The sequence below is a fragment of the Amblyomma americanum genome, chromosome 7 (assembly GCF_052857255.1).
Source record: "Amblyomma americanum isolate KBUSLIRL-KWMA chromosome 7, ASM5285725v1, whole genome shotgun sequence".
NCBI lineage: Eukaryota > Metazoa > Arthropoda > Arachnida > Ixodida > Ixodidae > Amblyomma > Amblyomma americanum.
This window is the reverse complement of record NC_135503.1, coordinates 79734205-79759079: the sequence shown is the minus strand read 5'-3', so window position 1 is coordinate 79759079 and position 24875 is coordinate 79734205. Positions and strand designations below refer to the sequence as shown.

The window sequence follows — 24875 nt, the reverse complement described above, 5'->3', positions numbered from 1 at the left end:
AAAAGAATGTCGCAAACCGCCGAAATTAGACAAGGCGGATAACCTGCCTGTTTTTGACTTTCAACTTGAGTGCGAAAGCTTGTTGACAACATGTGGGGACAAGATTTGTTTAAGGCAGATTGCAGGGAGTTAGAAACAATCGCGCGTTTCACAAGCTTTGAATGAGGGCTGTCAAATGGTAGCAAGCCTTTCTTAGAACGCACGTTGTACATCCAACAGAGACCTTTTTCCAAGTACACCGCGTTCTCCATTGAAATAGAGGAACTTTACTATTCGGTTCCTCACCAAGCACTCATAAGAGCGGTCAGGGATAAAACCCTGTCTACAGGAGAAGTTCGCTTCCAAAATGCTGCTGGAATAAGCACTGATAATTTCATTACGCTATTAGAACTCTACTTGAAATCCACCGCAATTTCCTACGAGGGAAAGTTCTACGTCCAGAAGAAAGGAATCTGCATCGGCTCTTCTTTTGCACCCGTCCTTTGCGACATCTTCCTTTCAGTGGTAGGAGCGGACATCAGCAGACATATCAGTGACCCTCATGTAGTTTCCATACATAGGTATGTCGACGATTTCTTGGTCATTATGAAGGACAATCCGGTACAGGATTTAGACGCTGCCGTCACGAGGATTGTGTCCGTTTTCTCAAGCCACGGCCAGGGTCTCACGTTTACCAAGGAGGTCCCTACGGACGGCCAACTCCAGTTTTTAGATATCAAGTTATTCTTTCCGGAAAAATGTCTCTGTTGGATGTACAACCCGCGTTCTAAGAAAGGCTTGCTACCATTTGACAGCGCTCATTCAAAGCTTGTGAAACGCGCGATTGTTTCTATCTCCCTGCAATCTGCCTTAAACAAATCTTGTCCCCACATGTTGTCAACAAGCTTTCGCTCTCAAGTTGAAAGGCAAAAACAGGCAGGTTATCCGCCTTGTCTAATTTCGGCGGTTTGCGAAATGCTTTTGCAGAAACTCAAGCAACTCACTCGCATAAGGGAGCCGGTTTCGCATACATCAGTAACAGTAATACCGTCTATTCACAAGGTGTCGCATAATATTAAGAAAATAGCGAGCAGACATAATGTTCAGGTTGTATTCACCGCGTCTTGTAAGCTTTCAAGACTTTGTGCCATGACCAACAGAGAAAAGCGGCCGGCTTGCACCATAAAACACCAAAAAAAGTTCACGCAATGCAGGACACAAGTGGTTTATGAGATACCGCTTAGCTGTGGCCTCGTTTACATCGGGCAAACAGATCGTTGTTTTAATGAGCGTGCAAGTGAACATTCCCGAAACTTGCGCAACAACGAAAGGAGCTTCCTCGCTGACCACTGCAAAAGCTGCTCTAAGTGCCGTCCAGAATTCGAGGGAACTAGATTTTTGATGCTGTGGAAAAGATAAAACTGAGAGAGAGAGAGATTGTTGAGGCATATTTCATCAAAAAAGCTGGAAACAAATGCGTTAGCAGGCCTTCCATTATTCTTAGCAGTGCCGAAACGTCTTTTATAGAAGGTTTTTTGTAGTTCGCAGATTTCCCTTGGTTTTGTGCTCGTGTTTCGTCCTTTCTTTCGTTGTTTTACTATCTTTAGATTTTTAGACGCTAAGACGACTGTTTTTTACAGGAATGATATTCAGTTTTCGTCACTTGACGCTAGGCGCTGTATCTTCAGACTTCATCCCTCATTATTGTCATCTTTTTTCACGTGGTTTTATCTCATAGTCGTTCAATTCGTGCTCTTTTTCGCCTTCTTCACGCGTTTCATAAATTGATAGTGTGGACTTGTCATGCCCCTTGGATGATGTTGTTATTATTTGTGCTGGCCAGAAAAGAAGTTGCTTTCCCAAGCTCTGTGTAGATTAGATTCTGTAGTGATCAGCGTTACTTTGTTGCCAGTTTTCGCATAAATTGCCGTTTGATATGTACAACGTTTACGCATTTGTTGATATGGCTTGGTTGTGGAACAAAAGGCAGGCTAGGTGCAATAAACCGCAGTTGTAAGTTGGCGTCAGTCCTGTTTTTTGTGTGCCTTCTGCGTCCCCTTTTCTTGCGCCATTAACAGTTTTTCTTTCAACCCAATTCGCTGGATTTTCAGCTACAAATCACTTGCATCATGTACATTTGTGATGCCAACTATAACCCCGTTTTTTTTTAATTATGCTAACTTTTTACGTCTGACCCATGAACCTCCCCCGCAGGAGCACCTTCCATACAATCATAAGGCACGAATGAACGACGCGAGAAATGTCACTTCAGGTAATTTTATTCCAAGACAGGCTGATTGAATTTGCGCCAAAATGTAAATCACCTTGCACGAACGAAGGTGTTCATTCGTGCTGCTATTTATTGAGAAGAGTTTTTAAATATTTGTGTGGGCGTAGCGTTTGTTGAATACATTTTTCTTTCAACTCATCATAAGGTGGTTTAAATGGGACGGTTCAGAAAAGAGAAGCTTTTTTCCGCCAGATTAAGTCAGGCAGCTAGAAACGGGGAGGTCTGACTGTGCGTAAATTTTGTTGCAAAAATTACTTATATGCAAAATACTATTTCAAAGCACCTTGCCGCGTCTCTATTTGCGCCTATAACTTCGGCAGATAATGTCAGGGAGCAGTGCTCACACATTCTTCCTCTTTATGGCTGCATATATCTATCCTGGTCCCGTCGTATTGCGAACGTAGATTATGTCGGGCGCGTCGCATCGGTCGGAAGAGCATACGCAGCTTATCCCAGTACATGTCGCACGCACCTACCTCACACTCATAAACGTGCACATGTTTTTTTCTTTTTTTCTTGCGACAGCGTATCTTGTGCCATAAATTCATATGGTACAGATGAAACAGTTTTTATGACAGCAGAGAGAGTGCAGGTAAATCATTTAAATTCTTGTCATCCAGCTTTCTGTACTGACCTCCATTTATTGCACATAAAAGCTTACCAGCATATAACTCCTTGGTAAGGTGAGCTTTGGCCCAAGTGTAAGGAAGGGATCGGCGATGGACCCTGCACAGGCATGGCGGGTACACCGAATAACATCGTTGTCTAGTACCGCAGCGGAGTGTATGCATGCCATAAACTCATATTTCTGCTCGTTCAAATTCATGTCCTGGCCGCCATGCATGGTTGATACATGCTAACAACCCTGTACTCGACTGTGCTCCTCCCTGGAATTTATTGTTGTGGTGCACGCCCACTCGACACGTCAGTTACCGATGATCATCCATGCATGCTATTCAGTTTATGATGGCTTTAGCGAGCATAGTTATTTGCGCCATGATCGCGCCCTATAGTCTCCCTAATTTTGAGCAGTTTTGTGCATTAAGCTGCTCTATAAAGTTCTATTTCAGGCCTATCAGAGATCTTTTCTTTCTCGGGTGGTATAATGAACGTATTATTTCCATATTTATAAATAGCATTGGAGACTCGTTTGACACTGTATTAGTGTCACGACTGAATTTAGCTTTCGGGATGAAAAAGGAATGAAAAATACAAATGGAGCTCAGTTTTGACCGACGAATATCTCAGTTGCCAAGTTCAGAATTTATTTGTCTAAAAGGCACGAATTGTTGCTGCAGACAAAGCACTGAAACTTCTATACTGCACGCTTGCTTCTTAAACCAAACAGTTAAAATTTCAGCCCAGTGGTAATATGTCTCCACTTCAAAAATGCCCTAAAGCAAAACAGCACGGCAAACCAGTGTTTCATGAGCCAAGATAAAGTTTCCACAATAGCAATCTTGACCGGTAATGAGCAAAAAATGATTGTGATTTCTTTAGGAGAGCAGAGAAAGTCTGCTCGCCTCAATTAAAACAAAATTGCTGTCTGGTCTTTTGGCCGGACAAAAGCTAGAGAGATTATCAGCAATGAACGGAAGGCGAGCATTTCTTTCAAGGATGCAACAATTGCGGCAAGCGTTGACATACCAGTGCGAATGAATGTGAATTTTTTAGCGCAAAGCGATCCATACAGGCAATAGCATTTCAAAGAAGAAATGGGTTATTGCTGCTTTTAACATCTCACGGAACTCACCTCGCAGCATGTACCCAATCGCAGAAGTGCGCCTTAACTTTCCTTTCCTGTCATTAAAAGGTTTGTATTTAAGTTGTTTGTATAATTTGTGCGTTCATTAGACAGGGTTTTGAACACACACTGCAGTACCTTCAGTGCGTGCTCCGTGTACTCATCGTATACGCACCAAACACCTCCTGGTTTTTCTTTTGTGCTTGTTTAGATAGCTCAGAATTAAGTTTTTTTCTTGAATATCTATACTGATCGCATACGAATCCATTCTGCGCGCCTCTGGCGTCTTTTGAATTCTCCAAATTTCTACGACTTTTACATTATTCTTGGGGGTCACGTTTTGTTGATGCATTGTTTGCTTAGACGTAGCGGAAAGCCATGATACGATGACTGACGGTTTGACTTCAATGCGAGCATTTGTGTTACCAACAAAATGACGCCTACGTTTGGAAAACACAATGACCACAGGCCGCCGCAGATTCTGTGGAATACATTTCTCGTTTTTATGCTAAACGTTTTTCCGGCTTTGCACATTAGTAATCTCTGTCGTAAGTTCTATCTGCTTTTATTTTCAAGTTTTAATTTTCACGTTTTCCTTTTCTTCCGAAGGGCTCAGCTTGTCCTTGCCATCGAACCATTGAAAGTGTTTTTTCGTGTGTGTAGTGGGGATTCCCCAGTGCACACGTTCCTTGCTTCACGGCGTTGCGTTTTTTTTCTGCAACACTAAATTATGCGTATCGCTAACCCCCGGGCTAAGAATGCCTGTTATCTCTGACCTTTCGGCATTTACTGTTTACCGGCAGTATTGGCGTGAACGCGCACTAACGGGTAGAACCTTAGACCACCGGCCACGTGGTATATGTTCGTTGACGTTTGTTCACATAAAGAACCGGCCGAAGTATTCAAGCACGTAATATTCTTTCGACTATTCTAGTTCCTAACCAGGAGGCATTGCGTCGGACCCTTTACTAAGAAACAGATTAGCCTAGTGCGAAGGATAGAGCACACTGTAAAAAGACACACAACACAGGCCGAGAGCGCATCCTGTGCTGTGTGTGTCCTCTCAGCGTCCTCGATCTTTCACATTTGGTTAGTCTTTTGATTGCAGCAAACCAACTAGCTCAAACGAAAACACTGACTTTACTAAGTCCCAATACAACATGGCAGATTCCCTCATATCAGCCAGGACCAAAACTATAATGCCTGGTGAAACGGCGGCGAACCACAGAATTAGACACAATATGCACATGAAAATAGGGCCGCGATATCGAGCATCACAGTTCACGCGCCAGCGCTGAGACTGCCATGTATCATGCGTTTCATTCATGCTCTATTGGCCTCTTTGGTTATAGCTAAGCAAACACTGATATTCTAGTGCAAATTTTGCGTCCTAAATTCGCGATCTAAAGATCAGTCCATAATGTTTCTAACAACCATATTCAATATATGAAATGACCCAGAGCAACAAGCTTTCTCGCCAGCCCTATTACTAGCCAGGTAATATGGCAATGAGGGAAGAAATTGGCTCACATTTATTTTCACTTAAAAAAATAGGGCAGTATGTCTGCCTATAGGAGCGCTTCGAGTTATGCGCTCACTGTACAAAATACAGATTGCCCTGGCGCGCCCCAAAATTAAGGTATTTTCTTTTAGAAGTTGCGGTCACAAGTGCTTCATTCCTTAGATTATTATTGAGTGTTGAATGCACTTACCGACTGAACGAAAAATACCGCTGCAGATTGGCAAGACCAGCTTAATTTGGCTCGTATACTGTAGTTACAGAAAAGTGGTAACAAAGCCAAAGCTGTTTGTTTAGTAGTTTAGTATAGTGTCACACCAATTACTGACGAATCATTCGTGGAATATGCCGGGAATCAAAAGAAATAGTTAGAAGGACTGAGCACACTATTCTGCAGGCTGAGAAAAGATGCAGTTGAACGCTGACAAAGCATCATCATTGTCAACGGCCTAATTGGAGCAGGCACTTAGCTGTATAGCCACAAGAATGTGTAGATACACTGTGTCGACACACAAATAAATTTATTCTTTTTTCAGTGTACAGTCTTCAAAGTATGCATCGGAAAGCAGATTGAACCGCGAACCACAATCCCTGGCTTGTGGAAATAGTGCGAGTCTAAGCACCTGTGGTGTGTCTTCCAAGTTTTAGTAGTCCTCCTCATCGGTTTCGTCCACCACACAGGGGTGTCTCTCGCGCAGTGAGATCGCCTCACCGCAGATGTCGGAGAACTGCTCGAGACAGCTCGTGGGCACATCATTTTCCTTTTCTTTCGACACAAAGAGGACGCATTCTGCACGCGAGATTAAAAAACAAAACAAGAATGCATGTTGTAAGCAGAAGTGGTAAAAGTACGAAAAAAAAGTAACTTTCGCGGAAGATAAACTGGATTGGTGCGGAAAAAATGCGGTAGCTTTTTTTTATTCGCCTATCTATTAGAAACCTCACCCTATTCGTATTATATTCCAATCTTATACGAAAAAAAGTAATATTCGCGGGAGATAAATTTGATTGGTGCGGACAAAATGCGGTAGCTTTGTTTTTTATTCGCCTATCTGTTAGAAATCTCACACTATTCGTATTCAATTCCAATCTTATGCCAATTGTGATTATTTCTTCTTCAATTTCTATTCGTAATGGCTTCTTTAATTCATCGCTGCTGAGTCATTCAAAGCAATTTTTATTTTTGTTTAGCCATATATTGTCCGGCGTCTTTCCTGCCTCTTTCCGGCCTCTTTCCTGCAAGTGGAGGGGGAGGCGGTTGCCAGGTGGAAGGAGGAGAGAGGGAGATCCTCATGAACACCACCTGCCATGTTTGGCTGGTGGAGGGTTCACGCAGAAGCCGAAGCCACCGCCTCCAAAGACGCTGATTAAGCCATAGTTCCGTGCACTTGATTATGAAGTCCTTTTCGAATGGTCCCCAGTTAAACCTCTCTTAGCTAGCCATAGTCCAGCTATCTCTTCGAACTCCCTATTCTCTTCACCCAGCATGGCTTTCTACATCTCGTTATATCTGTATCTTAAGGGAACCTACTCAGACTGATTAAAGGCCTTGAGCACTGCGCAATAGATGTAATCACGGTGATCTTGTTTCCTTACTCCGCTCATTTTTTTCAGCTCAACACTGCCGTTACCATCTTCCATTACACACCTCGCAGCGCTTTCCTCAATTCGATTTAAAATGTTTTTACTGGCTTCCGGTTTCAGCGCTATTAGTGTGTACCGGGAGGACAAAAATTTTATACAATTTATCTGTAAATGTCGGGAAGTTGCATTTTATAAACTCCGATACCCTACCAAATTGGCTCTAGCCCAGCTGCGTGTATTTCATTATTTCTATTTCATGACAACGATGCGAGGTTCCAACTTTCTTGCCACTGCCTGGTTCAATGTTTTTCGATGCGATCTGCTGCGGGCGAATGGACGCAGTAAATGTAATGACATTGCTCTTCCTTACCGTCTCCGAAGTGCGGCACTTCGACAATGGCACAGTCCTTGTAGTCGGTGTAGCGAAAGTGGGCCACTTCCACGTTGTCCGAGTCTGCGTGTACGTAACCGCACAGACATAAGTGAGCCACAAAGAAATTTTCCTGTATATTTGAATCACAGAAATCCGCCTTCAGCCGCGGCACAAACTGAGCTGAGCGCGCTTCCAACAATAGAACTGACAGCAGCAGAAGAAACCAGTTCTTCTGTTTTGAGCTATAGAAATAATAGTGCAAATTATTAATTTTCTTGTACGCATTTGTTAAATCGTTAAGCATTCATTCAAGCATGAAGCAAACGGCATATAATTTGAAAAGTGATCAATAGACGTAGCAAGCGTCATTTTACTATAGCTCCTCGCTGCGGCATACCCAGCGCAATATTTCTTTCCTAGCACCTTTCGATTATTTTTCAATAATTTCACTGCTCAGGAACGAGGAGGAAGGTGATCGATAGTCGAGAAGCTGCAAAACTAAATCAGGTTATCGGATTTTTTTTGGGAACGAATGAATTTCACCTTATGTTAAGTTTAAAAAGCAACGAGGCAAACTTTTCTGCACACAAACAGTACAAAGGCGCGAAATCTTTTACTCATTTCCCATCTTGCTACCAGCAGAATTTACACATCACGGCAAGCTTGAGCTTGAACCATTACTGCCGCAAGAGATCAGGACTAACAATCCTATTTCGTCAGGAGCATCTGGCTTGCGCGTTAGCATAAAGTGAGGTCCAAGGTTTCAGGTGCTTACTCTTGCCCACTGTGAAGTTAGTGGCATCTGGCGTAGCACCGGCTGTATGGTGGAAAGCCACGTGACGTCTGCAATGATTTCAGTGAAGACTTATGAAATGTGGCGTCGCTTTATCTGGCAAACAAGTTTGGCAACTGGATTGCACCAGGTTGAACATTTTCTCTCATTAACAAAGAAACCACTTGAGAAAGCCAAGAAAGCAATTACTTGTGATTATGCTTTTTTTAAACTATTTCAGCGTTAACTATTAGGCTCATATTCCGCCACCGTTATTTAGAGTTGCCTAATGACCTTTCGCGCAAGACTTCACGCTCTGTCGCCTATGAAGAATGAACCGAGCGCGCTCTGGAACGTCGGCATTTTTAAATTAGATCGTTTTGGACGGATACTTCAAACAGTTTACTCACAATTACCAAGCCCAACCATACATATGCACAACACGATTCAAGGTGGCCGGCATGTTAAGGACGGCTAGTCTGAAAGGTCTAGTTTGAAGTGCGTTTCAAGGCAAATCGTAATTTTTCGCTTTCTGCAACACGAAACTGAAATTGCCATCTTACATCTTACGGAATGCTTTGCTTTCAATGCAACTCAAGAATCGATTAAGATGCTCGCAAAAAGAACAATTACTGTAGTTTATGACATTTTCGATTTTGTGAATTTTAACTTACAATCTGGTCTTTTCTTGTCTTTATTACAGTTCCTTAAAACAAAACAAAATGGGGAGCTTTGCGGCTAGTTAGGGTCTTTTAGAAAGGGAGCAGGTTCTGGGACATTGTATGTATAGAGGAATGCTACTCACTTTATTTCGCTATTTTTTTCTTGGTCTCAGGAAGAAATTTTTAGAATTCGTTTATTTTGTTACGAAATAGATGGGAGAATAACAAACAAGAGGAAATGCATATCAATTTTAAGGCTTTCAGCACGCAAGTTGTGCACACATGAAACAGGCGCTCCCGAGCGGGCTGCTTTAAGGGGACAAATAAAGCCACTTTACTCAATTTTTTTTCGTAATACAAAGGAATTCTATGAATCTTTCTGGCTACTTGCATATTCATCCAGTGACAAATAACGCATTCATTCCTAAGAAAACTGGATTGAACAGTTTTATTTGTCCTCATTTCAATCTCTTTATTTAAACATTCAAACGTGCTCTATGATCATCTTTTGGAAGAGAATGGCGATGCAGACACGTTCATGGATTAATTTCCTACTCAAAGAACTCTTTCGACACACAGCAGAGTGCCTGCTGGCTGGTGGGGAAGACAGCTTTCAATATTTGACCGTGTCTAGCTCATGAAATGTCAGGTTCTATAAACGTATCACCTTTGTTTCGAAAACATGGCAAACAATCGCTACAGGCGAATTTCAGTTAATGTTTCACATTCTTTTATACATGCGACGTTTGCGTCGCTGGTATTCAGGCCTAAAAAATTGGAAGTTCGGCATTGGAAGGCGTAGATTTTTTCAAATTAGATTAACAGTATGGAACTCCCCCAAAGCATAAACCATAAAACCAGTGGCTTGCTAACTTTTCCAATAAGTACAACTGACTACTATCAACGTGGGCACCACGTATTAAATACTCCCAAGTAATGAAGTCTATGGATTCACTGGACAAAGTTTTTCCCATTTCTTGGTGCTGTGGCGAATAGCTGCCTGATGTAGCATACAGTGGACGATAATCCTAATCACATTCAGGTATCAATTAAGGCTGGTTCACAGGCAAGAGATTCGGCAAATCGAGTGAACAGCGGCGTGGCACAGCGAAGCGCTTCGGGAAATTTCGTTTCACATGCGTCACCGCCGCGCGTTTTCCACCCATGAGCGTAATTTATCACCATCATTTTATCAGTCATTCTCATATTTGACTTAAACAAATATGAATCTCGCGTTCTAACCATTCAACGCTCCTTATAATAATCTTTTTTTCAAACAAACGTTCGTACGTGCGGCGTGCAAACTCCCGTACTGCTGGCTACGTTGCAACGCCGGGCTGTCATTGGTTCTGAAGCGTAAAGAATTTCCAGCTTGCCCGAACCTCACAGCTCCATCATTGGAGCTTCCGCCGCCGCCGCTCGAGAGATGGTGTATGCCCCGCGGCGGCGAGAGTCGCGAGTGTTTCGCTTGCATGCGAATCAGCCTTTAGATTTTTTTGTTTCAGTTCTGGTCGCTCGGACAAATGTTAGTCACACATAATTTTTTTTTTGCTTTTCGGGAACGCGCAAACTGCGCTTTGGGACTATTATTTGCAATTTGAGTTCTATCATTTGGGAGTTTCCTATACGACAGGTCATTTGAAAGGGCAGAACATAAATAAGTTGTGTACTGATGTCCGCTACAAATTATTTCTCGTATAAGGTATCGTTTAGCGCGTTAGTATAAGTTACCTGTTCTTTCCTTCTCCGCCGTTCAACGACCATACATAGGTGACTGTCTTCGCCTCGGGATCGAAATCCTTGCGTTTAGCGCTTAAGCAGTCGAGGATATCATCGTTGTCTATGTCTGTGATGGCAACGCCGTAGGGAAAGTTCGCAAAAATCTGTAAAGCAGGCATATCAAACTGCAAATCAAAATCGTTCAGTGTTATCAGCAAGAACAAAAACGGAGGCATCAGCTTTTCTGCTTGCAACTGTAATAGAGAACCTCCTTCTTTAGAACAATAGCTACTAATGGCACCACCTCAGCGCCCCGTCTGACCAAATCACGTCGATCTGCTTACCAGTGAGATAAGGGAAGCAAGATACGGGATGTGTGCGTTTCTTTGGGTATGCTGCTTTTGTGTAGCTCAAGTGCGCCTTAGGCAGTTTCCGTGGACATTGCAGTCAAGGCTCTTATAAGGTGAGCGGATACTGAGAGATAAAATTCAGACTGTAGAAGAAGAGTGATTACTCCCCTATTCTCTGATATATGCGTTTATGCTTGTTCAGTGCACTGTTTTGAGTATTATAAGTGATTGAAGATGCGCTAACACTTGCGGAAATAAATGCGAATGCGTTTTCTTTCTTGACCATCCCCGTAGAACATTCTGCCACTGACTGCCCCCTTTTGGAAGCTCGTGAAGGGCAGTGAGACTATTAGACTATGGCCTTATTAACATGAGGGAAGAACTGGCTCTAAATGCGTGTTAGAAAGATCTTTTACGGCAGAACACTGTCCCAGGATGCAACGCCTGCGATTACGTTGTGAAATGCATTGCACAAGTTATTGATTGCCGGGCATCAAGAGAGCAAGAAGGCACAAAACGGTTTTGTGAAGATATTCTGCGCAAAATGCAGTGCAGTGCTCCGCACAACTAAAAAAAAGAACAAATAACGAAGATTCGCCACTCTCCCGAGTAAAAGTGTAACGCCAGTGACAAAGCCAGTTTTTCGCCACGGTCCCTGTCTTACTTGAAAGGCGTCGGGGACATCACGCTCGAGTACATTTGGCCCTCTCGCTGCTTGTGGGGTCGCTCCTCGCAAGAAGGTAGCCAGGAAGGCTAAAACGAGTGCTGCAGAAGTGTTCATGCTGGCGGCTGTTTCAGAGGAGAGCCGTGATCGAATACATTTTTATACGCTGGAAAGTGAGCCTAATATTTGGAGAGGCCAAGACTTTGAGCTCATTATTGAGTGACAAGCTGTATGCAGTTCCACGAAAAAGCAGATTACTCTGTCGCTCTACTTGAGTTACGTGTTTGTGACTTAGAATGCCCATGTCACTCAGTGTTCCCTACGGCTGAAATTGGAGATACAGGATTGTGAAATTTTCCATTAGTACTGCGAAATAAACCCTAAAAAGAACACCTCTTGAGAGTTGCGAAAGAGAATTTCATTTAGCCTCCAATCGCACATACACGTCAGGGGTGAGTGACCGGTGATTAAAATAAGCGGTTAAACGCGGGTTTGTTGGCACGTGAGCCTTGTGACAGGGGTAGTAACAGTTGTGCTCTGTGTACGCGTGCTTTGCTCCATAGAAGTTTTATATTTAGCCTGCTATGGATTTACTTTATCGACGCGGTAGTATCATGACGGGTAGTGACATGATGAATTAGGCAGACACAAAAAATAGTATTGAATTGTATATGCGTGTTTGCTTTTGATAAAGGCATGTTGCCGTACCTTTGTGGGAAGAAAAAAACTAAAAGTTTAGATCGCTTGAATATAAAATTTGGCCAGATACATCGATAACTTTATTGACAGGAAGGCCAGAGAAGCAGGCCGGAAAGATGAATATCTGGTCTGATACTCAACATTGGGGAAGGTGAACAGCAGAAAAAAGAGGTTTGCGATGGGTGACGATGTGTTAAAAAGAGAAAAGAAAATATATGCTCGCAAATTTGTTGGCATCACAATCGCGAGACGAGGCCCATGTCAGACAAGAAGCGAGAATATACCTGCATTGCCTGGAGACCTTTCCAACTCTCCGGTAGTGCTACTAGCAATAAGCCCTCGGACAGTGGCCTGCTGTCGAAACGCTTCAAGGAAGCGGCCAGCGTTACTCTTTTTCGCGGATGTACTGGTCACACCACTAGTAGATGCTCCATAGCCTCATTTGTGCCTCAAGTTGTGCTGTCCGGGCAGTCCCCTAGTCAGAATAAATGTAAGCGTTTGCGCGTGAGAGCAACGTGTAAACGTAATATGTGCAGTAAGCATGCAAGGCGGCGCGGAATTCCACGCGAAACAAATATGTCACTGTCGGTCGGACTTCGTCTTTCATGGTGATTGTGCCCAGCATTCAATTGGTTCCTGTATCTTGCAGTAAGTCGCATTCCTTACAAAGCACGAACGCAGACAAGTGGTGCCTTGTATAGAGACAGGCACAACTGTACAGAGCTTAGTTGTGAAAGGAGCTCACTGATGATGCCTAGTGCCAGAGATCTGTAGGTGATGTAGCGTAGGAAACATAATAAAATTCGTAGATCAGCTTTTCGCTCGGTGGGTATATGCAACTCTTTAGGTGGTTTCTCCCCACAGATGTGGTCAATGTTGCCTGAAGTGTAACAAGCTCAGCGGTTAATGTTGAAGTATGTCCTAAAGGAAACCGCGAGTGATCTGCTAAGTGCGTACCACCGCAGTGGCTGTCGATGACACTGGTGACGCAGATTCGACAGTGGATACATGAATGTAAGGCAAGAGTAGAAGGCAAGCGTAGCAGGGGGCGGCAGAAGGTTAGGTAGGCGGATGAGATAAAGAAGTTAGCGGGCATACGGTGGGCGCAGCTTGCAAACGACAGGGTTAATTGGAGAAACATGAGAGAGGTTTGTGCCCTGCACGGGGCGTAGTCAGGCTGGAGATGATTAGATGAACGTATAGTTCTGATATTCTCGCTAGATGTGCACTCAATTTGCATCAGGCCACTAACTGGTGCCGCGGATTCCTTTAGTATAGGGTCGTACACGCCGGTATACCGAAGACAGAACTATCACCTACGGTGGCTTGGCGGAATGATATGGAATGGCGTAATCTGATGGTATTTGAGATTCATGGCAGTGCACTTGGAAAACTGCTCTTCGGCCGCTCATCCTCAATCATAACTAGTGGATGACAGCGCTGCAGGGTATACACTCCAAGTAGTATATCAATATTTTGCAGGCACGTTCTTCCCGAATCTTGCTTCCGTGGCAGTTTAAAGGCACATTTTGAGCACCTGCGCCTCAACGCTCTCTACCGTAAACAAGGAGGAAGTACTCATATTAGAGAGCACTGGGAGGCTGTATAGAATGCAGTAGTCTAGCAACATAGCCTGGTGTAGTCTTACGGATGTGCGCTTTGTTGGACCCCATTTGAGTTTGCTACGAAAAAAAGAACGTTTAAAAATAAGTTAGCATTTTCTTTAGCATATTAGTGTGCCTCTACTGGAAGAGGCCGCGGTCAATGATAATACGCAATATTCTGTGGCGGGAGAGAAGTTATTTCGGCTCCGTGAAGTGTTGTTGGGTAGTGATAGGCAGACTGAAGCCTGAATGCGACAACAGCATGCTTTTCTCCAACCGAGCCAGAACAGATGCTGGTGTCATCAGCATATGTTCACTTACCAAGCCAATCCGCTTGCCAATCCAATAAACAGACATTAAATAATGTTCGGCTGATGATTCCTTCCCGTGCAACTCCACGGCCCAAACTGATGACGAGCAGTCTCTCCGTCAGGCGCAGGCGTGTAAACTAAGCGGCCGATGAGATATGCAGCTCAGAACCCACGGCTACAGCCGGCCGCCAACGCCCAAGCCGTCGTGCATCGAGAATGGCGCATCATGGGTGCATCATAAAAGACGTGGTCGTATGCTTTTTTATTGTCTACGAATATCTAAGCTGCTGCTCGGTGGCGACAGTTTTGATGTTTCACTCTCGTAACGAGGTCAATGAAGCCGTCAATTCAAAAGCGTACGGCCAACAGACTGTCAAGATGTCCGGATAAAGCGAATTTCTCTCAAGAAACCACTCATGTCTCCGCAGCACCATTCGCACCATAACCTTTCATACAGCTCGTAAGGGAAACTGGCGGATATAAGGTAAGCTCGTAGGGAGGCTTTCCGGGCTTGAAACGAGCAACTATGCGGCTGCTCTTCCATTGTTAAGGAACAGTAGCGGAAACTCACGCTTTACTGTAATAATTATGCAGATAGAGAGGAGTATCAAATGGCCTCAGGGCCAGGTGCAGATGGAAGCCTACACGAGGCAAGGGCGGCATCTAATTCAGGCACAGGAAAGAGCAAGTCGTTGTGGTCATTTTGCGACTGAGGCACCAAAAAATACCAAATTGTTGAAGCTGCCTGAGTTCTGCGCAGAACCATTTTGCATAAATCTTCTTCTAGCTGTACTTAAGTGCGGCGTTGGTAAAGGGCTTGGTCACGGAAAAGGTGCATTTCTTAATGGGATGAGCGCAAGCTTCTAAAAACATGCTAAATGCGCGACCGGTTCTTGCTAGGATTCAGTGATTTACAAAAGTTTCTACAGCATTGTTTCACTGACCTCTAGAGGTGGAGCTTTATTTTTCATTGAGCACAATGACTAACGGCGAGAATCCTTCCTGGATTTTGTTGTTCTGTATTTTCTTTCGGCGCGCCGACTAAGTGCATCTTGAATTCCAAGTGGGTAGAATACCCTTTCATAGGCGCACATATCTACCGTGTTGTCTGACCCAGATAGAACGAGATAAGTTCCTCTATTTGAGATGATGACTTGAGGTCTACTCAGGAAGTCTCCGCGGATGTCCTAAAGGCAGGCCAGTCTATGTATCACGCACGAGACGAATTAGTAGATGCGAACCACTTGACGCGTACTTACCATGGCATGTGGTCACTTTCATGTGTTTCCGCATGACTGCACCAGCCTGCAGCGGAGGACTGGAGACCGGTTGAAACAAAAGTCATATCCAAGCAGCCGATTTAGGAGGTCCCACGCAGAAAAGAGGTGACCCTTTGTATAGCATTGTATCGGAGTATAGCACTGCATCACTGGTGATAGGTGGGAAAATTTAATCTGATCTCTTGGTGGAATGTAGCTGACGATTACTGAAAGGCCCGTCCTTTTAGTGTTAATGCCCAGCAGTTGCAGTCGTTCGTGTTTTGTCGCTGTTGAATTTGACAGCCATGCTCAACGTCTCAGCGTATGAACACGAACATTTCGCTCATTTCAACTGCTTCTCAAGACCGTACCAGTATATACCTAGAAAGGCGGAATGCAGAAACCATGGTGGGCTGACAATCAGATGGAAGCGTTACTTATAGACACGCTATGAGAAGTCACTCAGACGACCAAGCAGACATCGGACATTCCACACCCTTACTACGCTGCGGTGCATGTGCACTGTCTGAACAACTGCAACCAAAAACTAGACAACAGTCCTTGCTCTTGGCATGTTCGTGTAGGAAATCAGCACTTCACTAAATTAGCAAGCTGCTTCCGCATATATTTTGCTTGCTGCATGATTTTCGGCCTTGTCGATAATATCATCTGAACTGTTATCCGAACTGGGACGTACTATGGCGAAGGCCTTTTATTTTAGTGACACGCTATTCATTATCACAGGAAGTGGATGATACAACCGCGTTTGACTTAGTATAGGCGCTAACACGTGACACTGCAGCAGGCGTCGTCTCGCAAATTTGCCAGATTTCCTGCAAATATAAATGGTTGGTGGAAGAAACAACTATTTGGTAGCGAGAAATTCCCTGGAAGTAAAAACCGATTACTATCAGAAAAGTTCGTGATTCTTCTTGATGACACTGCCGATAGAAGGGATGGGTATTGCTTCCGGAGGAAGCAGGGCAGGGTGTCTTCTTCGCTTGGTCTAGGAGCTTCAGTTCAACAGCCACCAGATTCCTGATTGCGTCGATGATGGGAGATAAAACGAAAACGACAGTGACACTCGGCATTATCGGGGAAACTATGTCCAGGTTGACCCAGTGCAAGGGTCCGGGCGTGGATGCGAGGCCTATCAGGGTAGAAAAAAAACATCATGTGGCGAATAACAAACATCACAACTATATTGCCTGCACGCTTCCACTGATGGCAAGAGGCTGCTTCAGTACGCAGAGCAGGGCGAGAAGCTACAAAATCTTCTTGTTTAAGTGTGCTTCATATATTGGTGGCTGTATTTGAAATATGAGAGACAGTTTTTTTAGGCTGAAACAGATACTGCGTCACACTATGCAAAGAATTTAATCAAGTATAGTGTAGAAAATTTTACGAGTACCACCATTTCCTTTAGTGCTCACTTGTAAAGAAAACTTGTCAACAAGTAAATAATTACTTTATGTGGGATCGAAAAACATTACCCTACTGAATGATCATATTGATATATGGTGTAGGATGAGCCACTTCTTAAAAATTTTAGCAAGCCTTCGCTACGCTGAAGACTACAGAAAAAATTCAACTTGGAGGCATCTATAGGAAGAGTATTGAGGTGTCGCATTTTAAGAAAGGATGTTTGAGTACGCCTACCCCATGCGGCACAAAAAGCAAAACTTAGTGAGAGCAAGCGTAAACGTTCTCATTTGGTTCTTGGTTTATTTCTCATCTTTTCCATTTATCTTTAAATAGCTTCTCTGAGACGTGCAGTACTTGTGACCACGGAATATTAGTTTTTCTGCTACCGCGCCGTTGTCGTAGCTACTTAATAACTACGACCGCAGGTCCTAAATAGCGCCGGTTTTTCGAAGCTCAGAAAATATGACGCGGGGGTCAAGAGGTAACTTCTTCATTAAAACTTACAACTTTTTTTTTATCTGAAGGCTAATGACGTAGCACTCATTTAAAGCATACGGGGCATCTATCGAGAAGGTTGATTGTTAAACCTAGCAGTTCAGGTGGGAATTTACGTGGCGAAGCAGCTGTCTTACTTCGGGGTTGGCATACGAACCGCTCTGTGCGAGAATGGCCTAGAGAGCGAGTTAAACAAGACTGGAATGCAATAAAATAGAAAAAGAGAGAAAAGAAAGAAAGAAAGAAAGAAAGAAAAGAAAGGGAGAAAGAAAGAAAGAAAGAAAGAAAGAAAGAAAGAAAGGAAGGAAGGAAGGAAGGAAGGAAGGAAGGAAGGAAGGAAGGAAGGAAGGAAGGAAGGAAGGAAGGAAGGAAGAAAGAAAGAAGAAGAGGAAGAAAAAGTCATGGAATGTTAAAGAAAGAAACGTAGGAAAATGTGCGGGTAGAAGAGGGGAAAAAAGAGATAAAAATAAAGAAATAAAGACAGAATGAAAGAATGAAAGGAAGAAAGAAAGAAAAAGAAAGAGAGAAAGAAGGAAAGAAAGGAAGGAAGGAAGAAAGAAAATAAAAGAAAAATAAGAAAGAAAAAAGAAAGAGAGGAAGGAAGAAAGAAAGGAAGAAAAGTAAAAAGAAAGAAAGCAACTGCGTAAGAAACAATGAAATAAACAGAAAAAGAAAGAACGAAAATTGGTGCCAGAGTGGATAAAACTCCTGAATAAAGCTGGGGGGTTTTAGCCTTTCGCCTGCACGAAAACACAGCTAGAGACATATAGAGAAAAAAAGTTTCTCAAGAAAGAAACAAAAATAATGAAAAGAGCAAGGGTCCGCACACAGACACCATAAGTGTCGCTATCACTACTTCGAGCGAAGGCCGCAAAAAAAAAGAGATGTCCGCCGACGCTAGTTTTGGCCGTATGCAGATAACATACTGTGCCCTTCCCGAACCGTTTCAGCAAACCATGAAATCAGAAACAGCCGAGCAAAGGACGCCACTCAGAACCACTTGTTGAACTTTGCAACAGCAAAATATTTTCCAAAATTAAGGATTTTTGGCTATGAATTGTTTCAGATCAGAATTTGAAAGCGACGTTGACATCACACGATCCTAGCATGGACGGATGAATCTACGCTCCTCGGTGGCGGGATGGGCATGCGACAGGGTATCGGTCGGGAAATGCGTAATTCTGCTCTACAGCTGATCTACTAGCACGTGGCCGATCAGAGCGCGAGTTTAAAGTAAGGGTTTTACAGTTAGTTTTAAGAAATAAGGTAGAAAAACAAATGGTTTGAAAACAAGTGACTTCCATTGATTCAAGCAATATCAGCTCGATGGTAACTTCAGTAACGTTACATCTGATATGTTTGACGACAGAAAGCCTGCCTGCGCATACCCTGCTGCTCACTTTGCTTTCACTGTTAGGTCGTAATTAACGATACATCTGCATTAAAATGGGTAGAATGCGGAAGAAATGAGGGTGGTATGCTATACAAACACTTACAAACCATTCCTTTCTTACAGTAGCGATGCATAGAAAAATACGAAGCTCGTTTTTTATGCTACGTTCAAGGTTCCCCGAACGTTGTAAAAATAAGGAGGGTTGCATTACTCTGGTTAAATATGCGTGAACATTCCGCGAACGAGATTAAGATTGACAGCACCTTCAGAAGTTATTTCCTCCCTGCGCAGCCTTTCAGCCATACGTACTTTCATACTTTGTATCTAAATGCAAAGTGTGTTCATTTGATCAAAATACCCTCTTACTTAGATGTTTCTCTAAAATGGCAAAATTATTTTAAGTGTTTGCGTTTGAACAAGCTTTATATATTGCCATACCAGAGAATTCAATCAGGAGTTAATACTGACACTTAGAGCATGGAATTTTGTTATCAACTTCAGACCCAGGAACGGAGTGTGCTATTGGTGCCCTGCCTTGTGACTGGTCATAACATTTCCTTTGTGTGTGCTGCCAATATCAGTCTTTTAAGCGAACTCCAACTTTGATATAGCGGTGAGCCGGCTGTCTCGCAACGCAGTGACCCGATTTGATACCGATGTCAAATATGAAAGCGGCATTTAATTTTTCAGCTTTTAAAATTAGAAATACTTTTCCACCGTTGTGGCGGAAATGAACGCCAGGGAGTCAACAGCTGCGTAAAAGGGGTCATTCAGGAGGCTTATTACTTTCCGTGTTATAGCTGGTGGGATATGGAGGTAATTGCAATAGAATGACCTAACGGAACTGATCAAAAAATTTGAAAAACGTGGCGTATAGGCGGGCGACCTTTTGAGATATGTCTCTCGAAGCCTGTAAATTGTATACGTTACTGGAAATAGAAGCATATTTCAGCTCGGACTAAATAAGGCCGAGTCTCTAGAATCATGAGCAAACGCCACCACACAACAGAACCTGGACATTGCAACCTGCTACTGCTCTAGCTTGTAGATTCCAGATATGGTCGATAAAAAACATGTCGGAAGTAGTTTCGAGATGTGTTCCGGGTAGTTAATTTTATTCTGACACTAAAGAACTTGGTCCAGTAGGCCACCAAAAGCAGCGCCCTCTTTTTATTTTGCTCATTACTTCCCAGTGTGCCCTTATGTATATGTTACGTGGTTGGTGTGTGAGATCCGAGCTCTAAAACAGAGCAGAAGCTTGAGCAGAAACTTGTTACTTTATTTTAAGTTCTGGTGGAGTAGCAAAATGGCTTTTTTGTGAATAATTCTCAACTATTTTATGCGCTCGCGTAAGATCCTCCTGTGGCTGCTGGCCACTAAACATCTTTAATCAGGGTAAGCCTTATGAGATCCGGCTGATGAAATGACCGGGAACTCATCCGCTGAGGGGGCAAGTCGATTGTTACGCTTAAAGATTTATGATTGAGGATGAGCAATACTACGTGCGTCCTCGTCGTTCGCCCATTCGGAGGCGACGAGTTACCACGTGCCATACGATCGGGGAGAGGCCTATGAACCTCTTTTCGCCTTTTGTCACCTCCGCCGTCTTCTATTGGGCGCTTTCACTTTCTCTACGCCATTAACCTTAACCATTACCATTAACCTTAACCTTAACCATTAACCATTACGCCAGGAAGGGCGCGTAACAGGTGCGCTGTATAGACTGAAGCCTATCTCGGCCACCAGAGTAAACGGAGGCATGGCATTCATCCCTGAAAGGTGTAACAAATTCTACTGAGCCTCTTAGATGGCCGTCACCGTACGCGAGTTATGGCGAGGAATTCTGGATTCCTGTTGTTGCGCTGCTCCTCGGCTGCTTCTCTGCTTCGGACGTAGGTCGCGCGTATAATAGCCCCGGATGCTTTCGCCTATTGAGCAAGCTTTGAAGCGCATTGAAAAGTGTACTGGACTTCTTTCGTCACTTTCGTTGCATTGCATGCCACCGCTTTCAGCCCTTTCTGTTCGTTTTGCTGGGCAGTGCGTCAGCACCCGTACCTGCTCTTGGTGTTTGGCGCATCGCAGTGCTTTTCCGGTGCTCATCAATATTAGTGACTTGTTTGCACACGCTATAAGGTTCTCAGGCGGCTACTTGAAGGTGTTGTTGGCGACTTAGTCGCCGCTTTCTGTCTCCTGACTCTACCGGCGGTGCTTCTTGGTCGCGGTGCCAGAGCTAGTGGCTCCAAGCAATTCGCACAACTGAGGGATGAAGGGTTTGGAAACCTGCTGTCTACAAAACGAAGCGCAAAAGGATCGCCTTGTCAGAAAAACAGAACGAGAATTCCTTTGTTGCGAAAAGGACAAGAAAACGTTCGCATTTTGTCTCAGCCGGAGCTGATTGGATTCCCGCTCGTGAATAATGTATCATAATGATTTTTTTTCTACTGCCTGTAATTTGGGCAAAAAAAAAAAACTCGTAGTGGTGCATAGTTGATTACGATTCATTTTCGAGCATAGCTTCTTCCTGGTTTTAGCCAGGATTTTGGGCTCAGATCGCTAATAGGTTGAGGTAAAATCAAAAGATATCGAGATCACTGAAGCGGTGTTAGCAGCTACATCACACACAATTAGATCAGCCTGCGAGCAAACTGAAGTGATGATGGCTACCGGTATTGATGGCTGATTAGCTATGTTCATTATGACCACCAGGTATATAACGCCAACTTAAGAAGAAACTAGACTGCCGGCATAAATTGGGGCATGCCTCCAATGAACGAAATATAATTTTCCCCGATACACTCCACCGATGAAAAATTTGCACTGGGCACCATGTCATAGAAAGCAAAGCTCTTGGAAAGGAATGTTCAATGGTCTTGTTGAATTAACAATGACGGGGCGCTTTCCCACTTCGCTGTTTAGCTTCATTGAAAGGCGCTATATGTTTCCTTTATTTTACCATCACTGCTATTTTTTACATTCCCTGTAATTATCCAGGTGGTCGCAGAACTTTCGTTGTCCGCTTCGCATGCCGATAACAATCTTTTACGCTTCCTGCCGTCCCCCCATGTGAACTACCCAAGCTGATTCAAAGTGCCATTGTCTCTGCCACTACGCATTCTGAGAAAACATATTGTGATCACGTGGAATAAAAAATCTTTTCGAACCAACTCGATTTGTAGCCGCTTTAGTAAGAACACGTGCAATTTTATTCTCTTTTCAGTGCACAATACTCGCGAGTAGCTTCATTCTGGCAAGCAAACAAATGCGCTGATTGGCAAACTGGCTCCGCCTATATGCAGCAGCGGAAGACTCAAGTGCTAGTAGTCCTCTTCATCGGTGTCGTCGTCCACACAGCGGTGTCTGTCGCGCACTGCGATCGCATCACCGCAGATGTCAGCGAAATGCTCTAGGCAGATCTCGGGCACGTCATTCTCCTTCTCTTGCGACACGAAGAGGACACATTCTGTTTGAGAAAAACCAAGAAGACGGGAGGTACAGGCGTAAATGAATAAAATATTTAGTTAGAAAAACGCGGTATTTTATCGAAAAGCAGAAGGCTGTTTTCATCACTGAAGAATTGTTGCTTTAGCTCTCGGCAGTAGTGAGAGACACCACTTGTACTCAGTGTAAACAACATCTTACTTACAATAAGCCTCTAGGATGCAAGTGCATTCTCGGTGACTTCAAATGTGCCTCTAGCTTTCTGTTAGATAACAACATAAATTCTTTCCAAGTTAGAGAAAGGGCAGAAATAGCGGTTTGTAGACAATACAATGTGAACAACACAGGATAGAGCCTCAGGGCCTTTAGACAACGTTTCGATAAACGGACTTGTCTTCGTCTGGGCGAAGCATTTGTCATCGGCGGGGGTTAAATGGCCTTGACTCTAAGGAGGAAGTTATGGTGAGAAAGGAAGGTGCGATTTTGGAAAGGTAATAGTTTGAGGACCGTGAAGTTAAACATGTTGCCTCGGCTGGATGGATCCTGAAGGTAATTAATCTGTTTACCTGCAAAACTGTCATAAAAAACAGTCAAGCTGAGCAGACAGGAGGCTGTAGTGATAGCTAACATGGGTTTAAAGACTGTGTCCGCATTATGGGGAACTGCGACTAAGTGTCATGGTAGGACTGGTTGGGCTGACCTGGAAAAACGTCCCTTCCGTCATTTCGCTCTTTCTGCGCCCACCTTTTGTGGCGATAGCTACATTACGGTAGCATTTAGAGCCTTCAGCGTTGCGGCACCGTGGCCCGAGTGCCGTGGCGATGAAAGATGTGGAGGAACATAAGCACCGTTCGGAGCCACATCAACGCCCTTTCTGGTCACTGCTCCTAGGAAGTTCCATTTCGGAATATTGTTATACAGGGCTCTCGACTATGCCGACGGTTTTTTTTTTTCGTTTTAAATTCCTGTTCGGATGAGCTGAGAGTGTTCTGAAAAGAATATGACGAAAGCTGCAAGCATTTTGGTCACGCTGGGCTAAAGATTTCTTCAGTGAGCACAGGAAATTTCTCACTAACCAAGCGAAGCAACCCGACCTGCCGAAGCCTGAAAAAATTGTGCTCTTTGTTCTCCAACAAAGAATGACCAAGTAGCTTGTGCAGTTTCGCAGCAACTGAGGATTTTGATCGCAGACGCAATGGGAAAGTTCGCTCTTCGTCCTTTAGGCTGCAGCGAAGGGCAGTTGTCAGCCGTACAATTCGCGTATTGCAGCTGATGTAGGCTACTTAGCATCGTCTCTTAACCAGAAGGAATGTCATCTATTCTTTATCGATTATTGAATGAAACAACAGATGAAGAAGACACCACAATCTTATCTCTCATTCGTCATGAGCTGCTTCTCGCTGCCATGAAGTCACTCGGTGTCCCATTAAAGAGTATTTCGCCCCTGGCGCTGCTTCTCCAACCTCCGACGTCTACGCAAAAGTATAGGAACCCGTATGTCCACTACAATCACCAAAATAGAGGCTACTAATGCATACTAAAGTAATATTAGCCCCTACTTATATCAGTCCAATGCACAGAATACTTCTTCTAAGCGTCCTCTCCACTAAACGTCACGGATTGAGTCTCCTCACCTGACATCCTATGTTGGGTTTTCTCACTTCCCTGTGAGGGGACTATAAATGCTGGGGAGCGCGTCATATATATATATATATATATATATATATATATATATATATATATATATATATATATATATATATATATATATATATATATTGTAGGGGTGTGTTTATTCGGTGAACCCAGATGATTCCAGCCGCTCAGGGGAGACTCGCAGCGAAGCGTCAGGCGTGGCGAAAGAGCAAGGCAGCGAACAACTTCTTCGTCCTTGAGAGCGGCAGCACGCGACGCATGTCAGTGGTTATATCGATGAAGATTACCACACTACAGTTTCCCCCCGGGCAGAGAAGGAGCCATCCTGGCGACTCATGGTGCCGAAAGGACAGACGGATCGTAGTAGGGCTTGATTCGGTCCACATGAACTATTTCGCGTCCACGGCGACGCAAGTCCGCAGATGGCGTAACGGGCTCAACTACGTAGTTCACAGGAGATGTTTTTTGAAGCACTCGGTATGGACCGTGATACCGAGCAAGAAGCTTCTTTGACAGGCCGGCGGTTGTGGCAGGAACCCAGAGCCACACCAGGGAGTTGGGCGCATATGAAGGCGCCTCACCAGTGTCACGATGGTGTTTTTGTTGCCATTGATTTTCCTTTGTGAGCGAACGAGCGAGCTGACGGCATTCTTCTGCATACTGGGCGGCGTCCGAGAGTGGCGTCGATTCAGAAACATCAGAGCGGTAGGGAAAAAGCGCGTCCATTGTGCAGGTTGGCTCGCGCCCGTAAAGAAGAAAAAAGGGAGAGAATCCAGTGGTGGTCTGTATCGCAGTGTTGTACGCGTAGGTTACGAAGGGAAGAACGTGGTCCCAGTTGGAATGAGCGTCGTTGACGTACATGGCCAGCATGTCACTCAGAGTACGGTTGAAGCGTTCTGTCAGGCCATTCGTCTGAGGGTGGTAAGAAGTAGCGGTGCG

The 24875-nt window shown here is 44.0% G+C and overlaps 2 protein-coding genes across 3 annotated transcripts in view; both read right to left on the bottom strand.

The window, feature by feature from the left end:
- Positions 1-6034: 6034 nt before the first annotated feature.
- On the bottom strand, positions 6035-11810 carry LOC144099354 (uncharacterized). Its single transcript, XM_077632583.1, has 5 exons — positions 11657-11810; positions 10655-10806; positions 8265-8332; positions 7487-7570; positions 6035-6322 (listed from the first exon to the last, which is right to left on the bottom strand). The coding sequence occupies exons 1-5, from the start codon at positions 11771-11773 to the stop codon at positions 6177-6179; spliced, it is 567 nt and encodes a 188-aa protein (XP_077488709.1). The 5' UTR covers positions 11774-11810; the 3' UTR covers positions 6035-6176.
- A 10212-nt stretch (positions 11811-22022) lies between these two features.
- Positions 22023-24875, bottom strand: part of LOC144099353 (uncharacterized) — a 30552-nt gene continuing 27699 nt past the window's right edge. For both annotated transcript variants that reach the window (XM_077632581.1, XM_077632582.1), the window contains exon 5: positions 22023-22302. In XM_077632581.1, coding sequence (XP_077488707.1) covers positions 22157-22302 — 146 coding nt within the window. In that variant the 3' untranslated portion in view covers positions 22023-22156. The remainder of the gene's footprint in view (positions 22303-24875) is intronic.